Raw genomic sequence first — 12,220 nt, 5'->3', positions numbered from 1 at the left:
TCTCACCATCCAGTGCCAGCGCTCTCTCTCTTATGTCTCTCTCTGTCACCCTCCCTTTACAAAACCCCACCATGAAACTATTTTCATAATTAACTTATTTATTTATTCATTCATCTTCTTAATCACTTTCCACTTCATGCATGTTTTTCATGCAACTTGCTTCATACTGGAACAACTGGGAGGTGTGGCTGGCCAAAAATGACGAGAGAAGCCAGAGTGATTTCATTTTAAAGAAAGAAAAAAAAGACTGATACAGAGAAGAAAGTTATTCTTTGAAGAGAAAGGGTGGGTGGTTGATAAAAATAACAACAGAGAAGAGACTGAGGCCTGACTTCATAGATGTCTCTTTTCTTTCAGACTTTCTTCCCTGTTTTCTGATGTTGAAATGAGATCCAGATCTGAATTAAGGAATGATTGGTAATGAAAGGATATGTGGACGGGGGGTTGTTTTCCGAGGCAGGGAGGGTGGGAAGGAGCGACAGGGATTTCTCTTTTCTGTTAGTCCTTACTCATACTCACCACGCTATAAGCCCCCCTGGTGATTGTCACACTGATTACTGACACTTGTGTATTACACACACACACACACACGCACACACACATGTTTTAAGTTAGTTTATTACTTTACACGTATGAAATGATAAAATGCAGGCAGATGAGGATAAGTTATGCAAGTGAGATAAACAGAAAAACAAAAAGCATGTCACACCAAAAGAGACAAAGAAAAGAAACATCTGCAGTGAAATAAATCAAAATACACTTGATAATAAAAATGTAATTTAAAAGCGGGAAACAGAATGAAACATTAAAAGGAGCTCATTACCACTTATAGCACCAAAAGAAGTACAAAAAATATTCTTGTTCAAAAAACATGCACAAAGATCTTGCACACATGCATTGTAATATGTTTAAACTAACACACCCTTCCAGTCTGCCAGGCAGGAAGAGACACACTCAGCTGGGCATTGTGTGGAAGGGGGCATGCCACTTGGCCTCTCTCCGTCTTTTTCTCTCTCTCACAAACACACACAAACACACACACACACAGACACACACACACATATGCACACACTGCTGGGTCAGTCAGGCATCGCTCCTAACAACCGGCGCCTGGGTCTCGTGTTTCCATGGCAATCTGCACCAGCAATCTTCCCACGGTGGCAGCGGAACCGAGTGCTAAGTGTTGCAAAGAACCATGTGTGTGAGTGTGTCTTTGTATATGTGTGCATATAAAGAGCGCTATCTTGTCCAGTGAAGAGCCCAGATGTTCAGACACTCACTGGGCTGATTCCTCTCTTGACCCTCAATACCTGCCCTCTTCTCTGCACACACTGACACAAGACTGGCTAAAAAAGCTTTGTACAAAGCTTTGTTTAAAAGTTGGCGCCTGAGCGCTGATCTCGCCTTCTCTATTAACAGGATTTCATGATTTCAGAAATAACACAATCTGGGTCACACTTTCAAAAACCAATATGCCGCAGTTCCACGGCTGATAAATCCTCATGTTATAAATCCGTGATTCCCTACCAGGTGTATTTCTACCCCCAGTTGAAACAGTCAATTATGCATAAATAGTTAAAATAGTTAGTCAAAGGTAACAGACAAAAAGTTGATATAGTTTATGTCAGTAAAGGTAATAAATAAAATATTGAAATAGTTTGCTAAAGGTAGTGAAGAGAACTGTTGGAATAACTAAAAGCAATGAATAAACAGTTCAAACAGAAAGTAATAGATAGATGGTTGAAACATCAAAAACTTCTTTTGCTACATAAGATAAAAAAGGTTGTGAACCACTGATGTAAACAATTTTACACTTTAGAAAGCAGTACGCAACATGAAGGATTATTTAAGATTAAAGGGAAAAAAATATGAATGATTTTCAGACTTTTCTTCATAGTGTGGTTCTTTGCTGCTTGCAGATGCCACGCATCTTTCCATCACTTGTGTTTTCTGTCTCTGCTATTGGTCACTCACACACACACACTCACAAAAAGTAGCTCAATACCTCCGTTCTCCAAGTCACTTGTGTGACTGTGTGAGAGGCAAATATTGTGTACTGTCACACACGCTCCTGTAGATGATGGAGTCCATCACAGTCCATCATTCCCACACTCCTCACCTCTCTCCTTCCCTTGCTCCCCCTGCCATTGTTCTACAAAGGAGTATAATTAAAGGAGCAGAAGAAGAAAGAAAGGAGGGCAGAAAGAAGGAAGGAAGGAGAGCAGAATGAGATTGGAGGCTAATTGACTGAGGATGACTGAGCAAAGGGGTGGAAAGATGGGGCGGTGAGGGGGTGGGGAGGGAGGGAAGGATGGTGACAAGCCAGGGAAGGGCAGATTAAAGGGAGGGAGGAGGGACATAGAGAGGAGGCGGGGGAGCCAAAACTGGCAACCCTGCTCCAACTGCCAAAGTCCTATTTTGTCATTGGGTGGCTGTGACAGAGAGAAGGAGCCAAGAGAGAAATAACACAGAGAGAGAGAGAGAGACTATGATTGGATGCCAATGATAGAGTAAAAGACTAAAGCAGCTTGTGAATTTTCTTAGTTGTCACGGGCCCTTGGGGGTCGATCAAGTGGCACCGCTGACTCAAAGAGGAAAGGACAGAAGACACATGCGCCGAAGAATCACCAAAACAACAAAACATACACAAGTGACAAGAAGTAACTAAGGACAACAAGGCTTTTATAAGTAACAGCACAAGAGAAACAGAGAGTGAGGGGCACGCAGGGTGAGCTCTTCATCCAGAGGGGAGACGATCTTCAGTGTTGCTTCCACACGGCAGAGAAAGCGGATCACCCGAATCCATCAGTCCATCATCCATCCATCAGTCCAGCCAGTGAGGAAGGGGCAGAGAGATGAAGAGACCTCATGACTACAGCTCCCCAGACTCGGACACAGACGAGTTTATTGACGTGGGACAAGAAGACGGCTACTGGTGAGCATCAGACAACCGCTCCTGAGATTATAGCACATGGCCTCCAAACACACTTTAAAGGAAAATGACACGGCATCCAGTTGTAATTAGTAGCTCAAGACAAATTAGCTCCAAACATATTTGGCAGTAAACTGTGGGTTTTCCAAGCATTTTGACATGGAGATGAAAGTTGAAAGACTGCAGGAAAAGTCAGTTTTAAGTAGTCCCAGTAGCTGATGTAAATTATAGAGCAATAATGCAACGCCAGTGACACTTCTTAAAAAAGTTTTTTTTTTTTTTTTGCATTCATAAAAAAGGCTTTTATTGACTTTTTTAAATGCTTGACAAATTGTTTAAGTCACTGAACATCAGCAGAGCAAGTGTTAACACACCTCCCAGTAAACCTGAGCTGTCAGTTTAAAGTGTAACTTTTGTCTCAGACCTATGGCAGCAAATCTCTTATATATAGAAATATATATTCATTATATTTTCCCTCTGTATAAAACACTGTCATGTTTTCCCTTCTTACATGTGAATATGGGTTCTTAATATTCACTGCATGCATGTCATGCATTACAATAAAAAATAATGTAAGGCCTATCATGTCTGAGACAGTGGCTGAAATTATTAACCCTTTATTCTTTGTAAATAAATGCATTTTATATAGATTGCTTGTGACCAAATACACAAGTTTGTGACAACACAAGTCTTAATCAAATACTTCTTTGTTTCTGTCACAGCAATTATTAAATCTTCATTAATAAAGCAAACTATTGTGATGTATCAATATCAACTTGTTCATTGTCCCATGTAACATAGGAAAAAAATGATGGATAATGCTGGAACGTTTGGGGCACACAATTTATGAGTGGTTACAGTGAAATAATTGTATTAAACTCCCACTCTTCAATGTAATCATATAGTAAAATAAAGTACAAGCTTTTTTAATTATATGAGAGACATAATTCACTGTCAGAAATACAGTGATTACATTTCATGTCAAAAGCCATAATTTTTCTTTTCAGTTGTATATGATTTAATCACTGTGGGAAACTTTTACAGACTCAGACTTAATATATCCTCTGACATTTTGTTAAATCAGGTTGAAATTCATTTGATTCATATAGTTAACTACAATTGTATGCATATAGTTATATTAATATAATTAATAATAATATATTTAGTTATATAAATAATATGCAGATAAAATTAAGTAGTAATAACTAAAACAAGTTCAATTTAAAAGAAAAAAAATCCTTTAATGCCACGGTGTATTACTGCAGCCCATTACTTCATTCAGTGTTGTGGAAAATGTCATAAGTAAAAGTATATTAAGCAGTAAAATGACTCTTAACACTGCACACACTCTTTACAAGTGACTATACCATTTTATGTTTTGGGGGAATTTGTCAAGCTCCTTGGCTGACATTAAGGAAATGTGAATTAAATGAAATAATAATTGGAGCTTATTTGTAACATGTGCATCTACAGTATACAAAAACACATTCACAGCAACACTGGTTACATCACAAGCACTCAGCAAGCCAGTAACACTTAAGACAGTTTGGATTAATCAAATTGCTGTGTGACATGCAAACAGAAGACAGTGCCGCCTTTTCAAGTCAGCCCCATCAAACATAAATCTAAACAAAAACACACAGCTAAATTGGCAGCCTTCATGTTAAAATCTAATAGAAATGCAATAAGTCTCTGCTGGGGCAGTTTGAAGGGAACTCCAAAGCTGTCAGGCTCTTTCAGGCCTGTAAGATGAGAGTTCACAAACAAACACAATCCACATTGAGTGACTGTACTCTGAGGAGCGCAGATCCCATGCTGCATGTTGGAGCCCCATGCGAGCGAAAGCATCGCCGCAGGGCTATATAATCATCTTTCTAAAAGTGCTTTCGCTCAGATGGAAAGGAGAACAGCATGTCATTTCACTGAGACTAATGTCCAGAAACGCATTAAACCAAAAACAATCTCCTCTTCCCTCCTCTCCCGGGCACTCCTATGCCTTTCTGTGCCCAAAAAACTAATTCGATTGAAGGGAGCTTATGTGCCATCCTGCCTCTGTGTCATATTAGGGAGGGTAATAATAACAATATGCAGGAGAATCAAAGTTACCATGTTTCTCTCTTTGCCAATACCATCTCCCTCTCTCTTTCTCTCTCTCTATATCCATGGTACAGCCCAGTCACCGGGTCCATGTCCCCTGGCAGCGCCTCACAGATTCTGGCCCGAAAGAAGAGAAGAGGGGTGAGTGGATAATAGTCTTGGGTCTTAACTTAATAGTCCTGTCTTTTTGGTTGGCACCGACTGTCATTCTGCTCTTCTTGTTGTGTAGATCATAGAGAAGAGGCGTAGGGACCGGATCAACCACAGCCTGTCAGAGCTGAGGAGACTGGTGCCCAGTGCTTTTGAGAAACAGGTAACTGCTCATGAATGAAGATTTAAAAGGATTCTTTTATAGTTTTACAATAAAGCAATAAAACAGCTCTCTAAATCCTGACTTTATTGAGTAAAACATTAATCTTTTTCTTCTCAGGGTTCATCTAAATTGGAGAAAGCAGAGATTCTGCAAATGACTGTGGACCACCTCAAACTCCTGCATGCCATGGGGGGAAAAGGTGAAAATTTTAAGTTCACTTTTTCTGCTCTTCATGCATTTTTTTAAAGAAGATGAAACTCTTGAAATGATGCTGGGAAAAACCCCATTAAATAACATAGCAGACAAATAGAACTATTCACTGTCCTCTTATTTTGGACAAGGCAAATAACACACAGCATATTTGTCATGTCAAGCTGCATTCCATCACTATTATTCAGTGCATGACTAAACTCTTTTTCTCTCTCAGGTTACTTTGATGCGAGAGCTCTGGCAGTCGACTACAGGACTCTGGGTTTCAGGGAGTGTGTTGGGGAGGTGGTGCGGTACCTCAGCTCCCTTGAGGGGGAGTCTCCGGACCCTATAGGAGCCCGCCTTGTCTCCCACCTCTCCCATTGCGCAAGTGAGCTAGACCCTCTCCTCCTACAGTCAGCACCGGCCTCCACCTTGCCCTTCCCTCCTTGGCCGTGGGCGTCCTTCCCTCAGATCTCCCCCACCTCGCCAGCCTCTTCCTCATCCCCTTTCCCCAGTGGACGAAGGGATCTAGCCCTGCTGGGGAGCTACCCGTCACCTGCCTCCCTCCGCCTCGCGCCCCTGGCCGGCTGCCAGCAGGGGGTACCACCGCTTCTCGCACCTACGGCTCTGGCCACCGTCCACAGGGTGCCCTCCCTGGCGGCATCCCCAGTCTTGGCCCCCTCCAGACCGACCCAGCCGTCCCCTCACAGTGCCTCCAGGGCTTCACCTCTTCCTCTCCCCACCCCTTCCTCTTCTTCCCCTTCTACTTCCGCCTCCTCTTCCACTTCATCATCCTCTGCCCCGCAACAAATCTCTTTCAGGCCCTTTGCACCTCTGGGGTCTCCCACAGCCCAGCGCAGGGGCTTGAGCGGATCAGCCAAGTCAGCCCAGGGATGGGGGACTGAGATCGGAGCTTTTTGAGGGTCAACTCCGGTTTTGTTTTCCAAACGAACTCTGTACAGTGGACATGGAGCTCCCATGCACACCATGTAGCAAATATGAAACCTTTGGAGAAAGAAATATTGAACATTTGATGATTGTCTCTTATTTTGAGAGACTCTAAAAGCCATATCCAACTATGGGTGAGGTTTCAGATAATCACAAACAATAATGTATAAAGAAAGAATGAAGAATAGTGCGGGGGAATGTGAAGGAATGGAACATTTGAATAAATTCATGTTCATGATCTTGCTTGACAAATACACACATAGAAGAGTGTCCAACAGAGCCATATATAAATATATATATATCTTGCTCAACAGAGAGTGACGTTGAGTTTTTACTGATCTTTTAACTGTGATGTTTGTTTTACTTTCCAAATCATTTATACATTTGATTACATTTTCCAGTTCTGTCTGATTGACAAAGAATGTTTTGAAAACATCTCTATAAAGACTAAGTGCCTTTACCTTTGGTCATGTTTTTACTGCGTGTGTTTCCTGACTGTATAACCAAATGCAAACATGTTATTGCAGCTATAAATGATCTGCTATCAATAATGGCAAAGGAATGGCTGAAAACGACTTGTTACCCACTTATCCATATTAGCCTTGTCTGCAAACACTGCTCGCATGTTCCCCAGCCGTAACCCCCTCGGTATCTGAGTTGTCTCCAGTGATGGCTGATGGGAGCTGTGGTCTTGTGGCTGCAGAGGATAAACATGGTGGGAGCTGGTGATGTTTTTGGGATGCCGCGGCGAAGCAAACAGACCCATCACTTTGCCCTCTAATTGGCAGTCCCCTGTAATTAACTTTACCCTTATATCAGTCTATGTATCTTCCTCTCCTCTGCTGTCTCTCTACCATTCTTTCTCTCCAATCTTGTGGTACACCAGTGGATATCTTCTCTCCCTGTTTGTCTGCGCCACTGTCTCCTCAACAATGGACAGACAGTAAGGGAGAAAGCAAGAGGGAGGGATGGAGAGAGACTGTGAGACGGGAAAACAAAGAAAAAGATCTAAAGGGCTGTGGTTGAGTGACTGATTTGGTATAGACGTTCAATAACAGGGTGGGAGGGAGGCAGGAGACAGGGTTAAGGGGAGATGAGAAGGATTGTGGAGGTTTAAAAGGACAGGAAGAGAAATGGTGTGAATCACAGAGAGTCGGCCAGCATGTGCAGGGTGCACAAGAAACCCTGAACAATGATAGATGACAGTTGCAACGGGTTGTTTCTCAAGAAGATCAGCATAATTGTGCCGTGCTTCACCAAAAACGGCTCCATGGGGATGAGAGAGCAGAGAAGAGCCTTGTGTGTGTTTACTGCTGGAGAACGCTTTGATCTACTTCAGGATGCAATGTCTGTGGTCTGCGGTCCAAAAATGTGTGTGTTCCGCAAAGTGCATATTGTTTATTTGAGTGAGTGTGCTAGTGTGTGCTTAAGCCAATCTCATGTGCTGGCTGCCCCCCTGTGCGTGTGTGTGTGTGTGTGTGTTTGTCTGTGCCTTGCTGAATGTTTTGTTTATGTGGTGTTGTGTGCACACACATCTTCGTGTGTGTGTGTGTGTGTGCGTGTGCATGTGTGTGTGTGTGTGTGTAATGTGAGTCTTCAGGGCTGGCGTCAGGACTGAACCACAGTGGCGGCGTGGCTCTCGTGCGAGGCCGGCCGGTGGTCGGACGGACGGTATGGTGGTGGAATGTTTGTGGAGGGTGCATGCGCGCGCACACACAGGCACACAGACAAAACACAAACATAGACACACACACAAGGCTGGCTGGCACTATTCTAGCCTCTGAGTGGAGGAGCCAGAGTCACCACCACAGCTTCCAGGAAGGACAACCACAGTCACACTGCACTGGGTTTCCCACGGGGGAGGGGAGGCTGAAGGCAGCAGAGAGGAAGGAGAGAAGGAACGACACAGAAAGAAGGAGGGAAATGTGTGTGTGTTCGTGAGTGTGTATTTGAGGCAAGGGGAGGGTTCAACATGCAAGGAGGAGGGCAGAAGTGAGAGAAAAAAGTGAAATATGGAAGTGAGAGAAAATTTCTCCCCTCTTTAAGGTGTAAATATACTCAATCATGCAGATGCATCACTAGTAAATCAATGGCTGGATTTTATCCATGCAATTTGTGTCTTGAAAAAATGACAATATAATTTAAAATGCGATGTTGGTTACTTGCATTTTACGAAACCCCCACTGAGATTTAGCCTGTTTAGTGTGAACATAGTCATTAATCTTAACCTGTACTAGCAGCAAAGCCAGTCTTGTGTTAAGTCTTCTGTTAAGTTTAGCTCTACTGATCTATTCATTATATATGTGTGTGTGTGTGTGTGTGTGTGTGTGTGTGTGTGTGTGTGTGTGTGTGTGTGTGTGTGTGCATGTGTATTTGACTGTTATGGCCTTGGTGTTACGGGATTGAATTGACATTTGTGGTCTTTGGTCAAAGAAACCAAATAAGAATCATGAACTGAAGACAGTAAAAGCAGCGTTAGTTTTTTTGACTTTAGCAACCTCTGCTGTCAAGTCTACACAAGTGCAGGAATCAAGGTAGAACTGCAGGGACAAAGATGTTTCCTCAATCAAAATATATCATTTATTTGGATTAGGCATGGTGATGGCACGCATGAGATAGTAGAAATGCTGATAGAAGTTCATTAATATAGAATTAAAGAAAATATGTATAAGAATACGATTGTGGTGCAAGCGGAGGTAGAACTCAGAACTGTTTGGCAATAACTGGAACCAGAATTAATGACTGAATTCACAAAGCAGTTGTTCAGGGAGAAGCCAGACACAGTATTGGCATATTTGTCAACTCCTGGAGGAGCAGGCATGGTGATGGCACGCTTGAAATAGCAGAGGCGCCTTGAACAAAAAATCATCAACAACAGCATAATCAATCGTGTTTGTGTGCTTGTTTACATACATTCTTATGGTATACTGTACCTCCAAATTTCACCAGCGACGCTGTTAGTGATGTAGGTGTGGAACTGGCAGTTAGGATCATCATTGCGGTCTCATCTCCAAAGCAAAGCTCACAGTGGGCTTGAGGTGTTTTTGGATCTTTGTGGCTATGAAGCTGCAGGCCACCAAGGAAGCTTTAACATCCTTTATCAGTCCCTCTCTAGTCATCCTTGTGTTAGGTAGAGCGTCTCTCAGTGTCAATTTTAGTGGTTCCTAGTTCACTTTCACTTCTTACTTTGGGTCCTCAAGGCATTTGAGGCTTTGAAGACTCTGCTTTTGGAGTATTTCTCTGCCTCTTTTTGCAATAACAAGTGGATGTGCTCCACCGTCTCATTAACAAAGGCATTCTGCTGTAAAATAAGTTCTCCCATGGCATTGTATTTTTTAACAGTGGAAACCCTTTATCGCTGGTAAAATAAGAGTCCCACACTATTGTATGACACAGACAGAGCGTCAGCAGTTGTTGCTGGTCCAGCTGTGCACCAACGGAGCTCCTCAGTGGGCTGAGCCACAGCATTGGCTGGACAAGCAGATCCTCCACCAGCTCACTGCTGACAGTGACTGTAGCAGGGAGAGGGAGCTGGGAAGTAGCATCTTTGAGAGAGGGGCTGTGAACCAGCACTTGTGATGGCACAGTACTGGTCTGGGCCTCAGCTCTAACCAGGTCCATGATCTCAACAAAGAAATCCACAAACTTTACAGTTCTTTGGAGCAGTTGGTTATTAAGATTAAGAACAGCAGAACTGTTAATATTCGCTTAATGCAGCAGTAGACAACAAGGTAAAAACTGTCAGAATCAGACAATGGAGACGAAGTGAATACTCAGAGTGATCTGTGTAAACTGACTGGATATGAACCAGTTGGATCAGAAACTAAAGATTCTAGATTGATTGTGTACTAATCAGCATGATGTGACATCACCATCACATTCTAATTTATTACCGCATTCTATTCTATTTTCTGTTGGTCAGAACTGGTTGATTGACAGGCTGTGAAAGTCACCTGACCACCTTCATTTATAATAATAATCATTCATCTCAAAGGCACAATCCATAGTCCTAATGCAAATAAAAGCTGCTTCATCACTAAAATTCAAAACACAAGATCTGAATTTGCTATCAACTGATTGACAGGTTGTTGTTTTTTTAAAAATTAAAAAGCAGAAATATATTTTCAGTCATGATTAGTTGAGATCTACATTCAATTATATACAAACAAAGTTGTTCTTGCAAATCAATGTCTTTGATTCCTACTACATTAAAATTAGTGCAGACATTGCATTTTGTGATTTCAATTCATTCAAAAGGCATCACATTTCTTCATGATACTGTCAATATTTCAATATTAAATTGTCAATAAATACTACCACCTTTGCAACAATTAATACCAATAATTACTATTATTACAGTTTGACTTAAAATCACTGACCTGACAAATCATTTAGTGGTGTGTAAGGAGACCAAAGTTAAGAAGATCATTTTATCATCTCTGTCACCTCAGCAGTCCATAATGTCATAATTAGCATTATCCTAATTATGTAACAGGTATATTGTATTCAAGTTTCTCTTGTTTTCATCAAGTTCACCAAATGAGCAAAAGGCAAAATTCAGTTTAACTGAACTTTCAATAAACCTTAATGTATCAGAATTAATTTAACAGTAATGCATTTGCATATAAGCATTAAAGACTGCTGTCTTCTGTTTTTACAGTTTTTTGGTTAAAATGTAAATCAATTTGATTGAATCAAATAGAACGGATCACAAACACAAAAGCATAAACAATACCTGAATGAGTGTTTGAATAAGTGATTAATTATTTCATTAATAGTGGGCATTTTCAGAACCATGACACATAGAGACTACTATTATAACTCTCTCTACCAAGGCATCTGTCAGGCTACCATTTCTCGTTTACAACTAAACTAAAACGCTGCTGCCTCGTTATTAACAAGGTCCAAGAAAAGAGATCACATCATCCCTATCCTTGTATTCTTACACTGGCTCCCCATTAATTTCAGGATGAACATCAAAATTCTTCTAATTGTTTATAAAACTCTCCATAGTAACATACACACATACATACCTTAACCCTGTATATATCTCAGAACTTCTCACCCCTTACAGCACCACTAGACCCCTCAGATCCTCCCACCATGGCATGTTAGTTGTGCCCAGTTCATGGAAAAAAAGGGCTTGACAGGGCTTTTTCTGTAGCGGCTCCTCATCTCTGGAATAGCCTGCCGGAGGTCATTAGACAGGCTGAATCTGTTGATGTTTTTGAGATGCACCTTTGGACCTACTTTTATTCTGTGGCTTTCAATTGTGTTTAATCTGATTTCTCTGGTTTTAATTTGTGTTGAAACTTGTTTCTATTTTAATCTTGTTCTATTTTCACAACATCTGTTTTGCACATATATGTCCTTATGCTTGTATGTGTATACATATTTCTGTCTTTGTGAAGCACTTTGGTGCAAAACTGGTTTGTTTTTTAAGTGCTATACAAATAAAATAAACTTGAAATTAGAAATGTCAAAGACTCCACTGTCCCTGTTACATGCTTTGTATCTTGACTGCTCCTTATATTCTGCTTTGTTGCATCTGGTTCAGCTGACCTTACCACCACTCTGTGATCTGACAGTGTGAGGGCTCCCTCTCTTGGCCAATCTGCTGCTCTGTGTCTTCTGTCTGTCTAAATATTTGTACTGCATGTACACATTGATGCGTTGCCTTGTGTCACCTTGTGTCTCATATTATGTTGTACTTAAACACACCACAAAGACTGGAGATT

The 12,220-nt window shown here is 41.5% G+C and overlaps 1 protein-coding gene and 1 long non-coding RNA gene across 3 annotated transcripts; one reads left to right on the top strand and one right to left on the bottom strand.

Moving 5' to 3' along the window:
• The first annotated feature begins 2,827 nt into the window (after positions 1 to 2,827).
• Positions 2,828 to 6,936, top strand: heyl (hes related family bHLH transcription factor with YRPW motif like). 2 transcript variants are annotated; one of them, XM_044334789.1, is made up of 5 exons: positions 2,828 to 2,935; positions 5,104 to 5,170; positions 5,259 to 5,342; positions 5,460 to 5,541; positions 5,770 to 6,928. In XM_044334789.1, exons 1-5 carry the CDS (start codon positions 2,856 to 2,858, stop codon positions 6,453 to 6,455), a joined length of 999 nt encoding a protein of 332 aa, XP_044190724.1. In that variant the 5' UTR covers positions 2,828 to 2,855; the 3' UTR covers positions 6,456 to 6,928. The 2 variants fall into 2 exon arrangements, with proteins under 2 accessions (XP_044190724.1, XP_044190723.1); XM_044334788.1 differs by lacking the exon at positions 2,828 to 2,935 and having other exon boundaries at positions 4,903 to 5,170; positions 5,770 to 6,936.
• On the bottom strand, positions 2,856 to 10,376 carry LOC122969251. Its single transcript, XR_006398956.1, has 3 exons — positions 9,416 to 10,376; positions 5,039 to 5,146; positions 2,856 to 2,987 (listed from the first exon to the last, which is right to left on the bottom strand). It is a non-coding gene; the product is annotated as an uncharacterized LOC122969251 (long non-coding RNA).
• Between the last annotated feature and the right edge of the window lie 1,844 nt (positions 10,377 to 12,220).

The sequence above is a fragment of the Thunnus albacares genome, chromosome 19 (assembly GCF_914725855.1).
Source record: "Thunnus albacares chromosome 19, fThuAlb1.1, whole genome shotgun sequence".
NCBI classification, from domain to species: Eukaryota; Metazoa; Chordata; class Actinopteri; order Scombriformes; family Scombridae; genus Thunnus; species Thunnus albacares.
The sequence above is the reverse complement of the archived record's forward strand: the minus strand, read 5'-3'. Positions and strand labels throughout refer to the sequence as shown.

Bases quoted from the DNA above. Each gene is read 5' to 3' on its own strand.
- heyl (XM_044334788.1), top strand. From the start codon at position 4,925: ATGCCTTTCTGTGCCCAAAAAACTAATTCGATTGAAGGGAGCTTATGT. The intron at 5,343-5,459 runs GTAACTGCTCAT...TTTTCTTCTCAG, and splicing joins CCAGTGCTTTTGAGAAACAG to GGTTCATCTAAATTGGAGAA. The intron at 5,542-5,769 runs GTGAAAATTTTA...TTTCTCTCTCAG, and splicing joins GCATGCCATGGGGGGAAAAG to GTTACTTTGATGCGAGAGCT.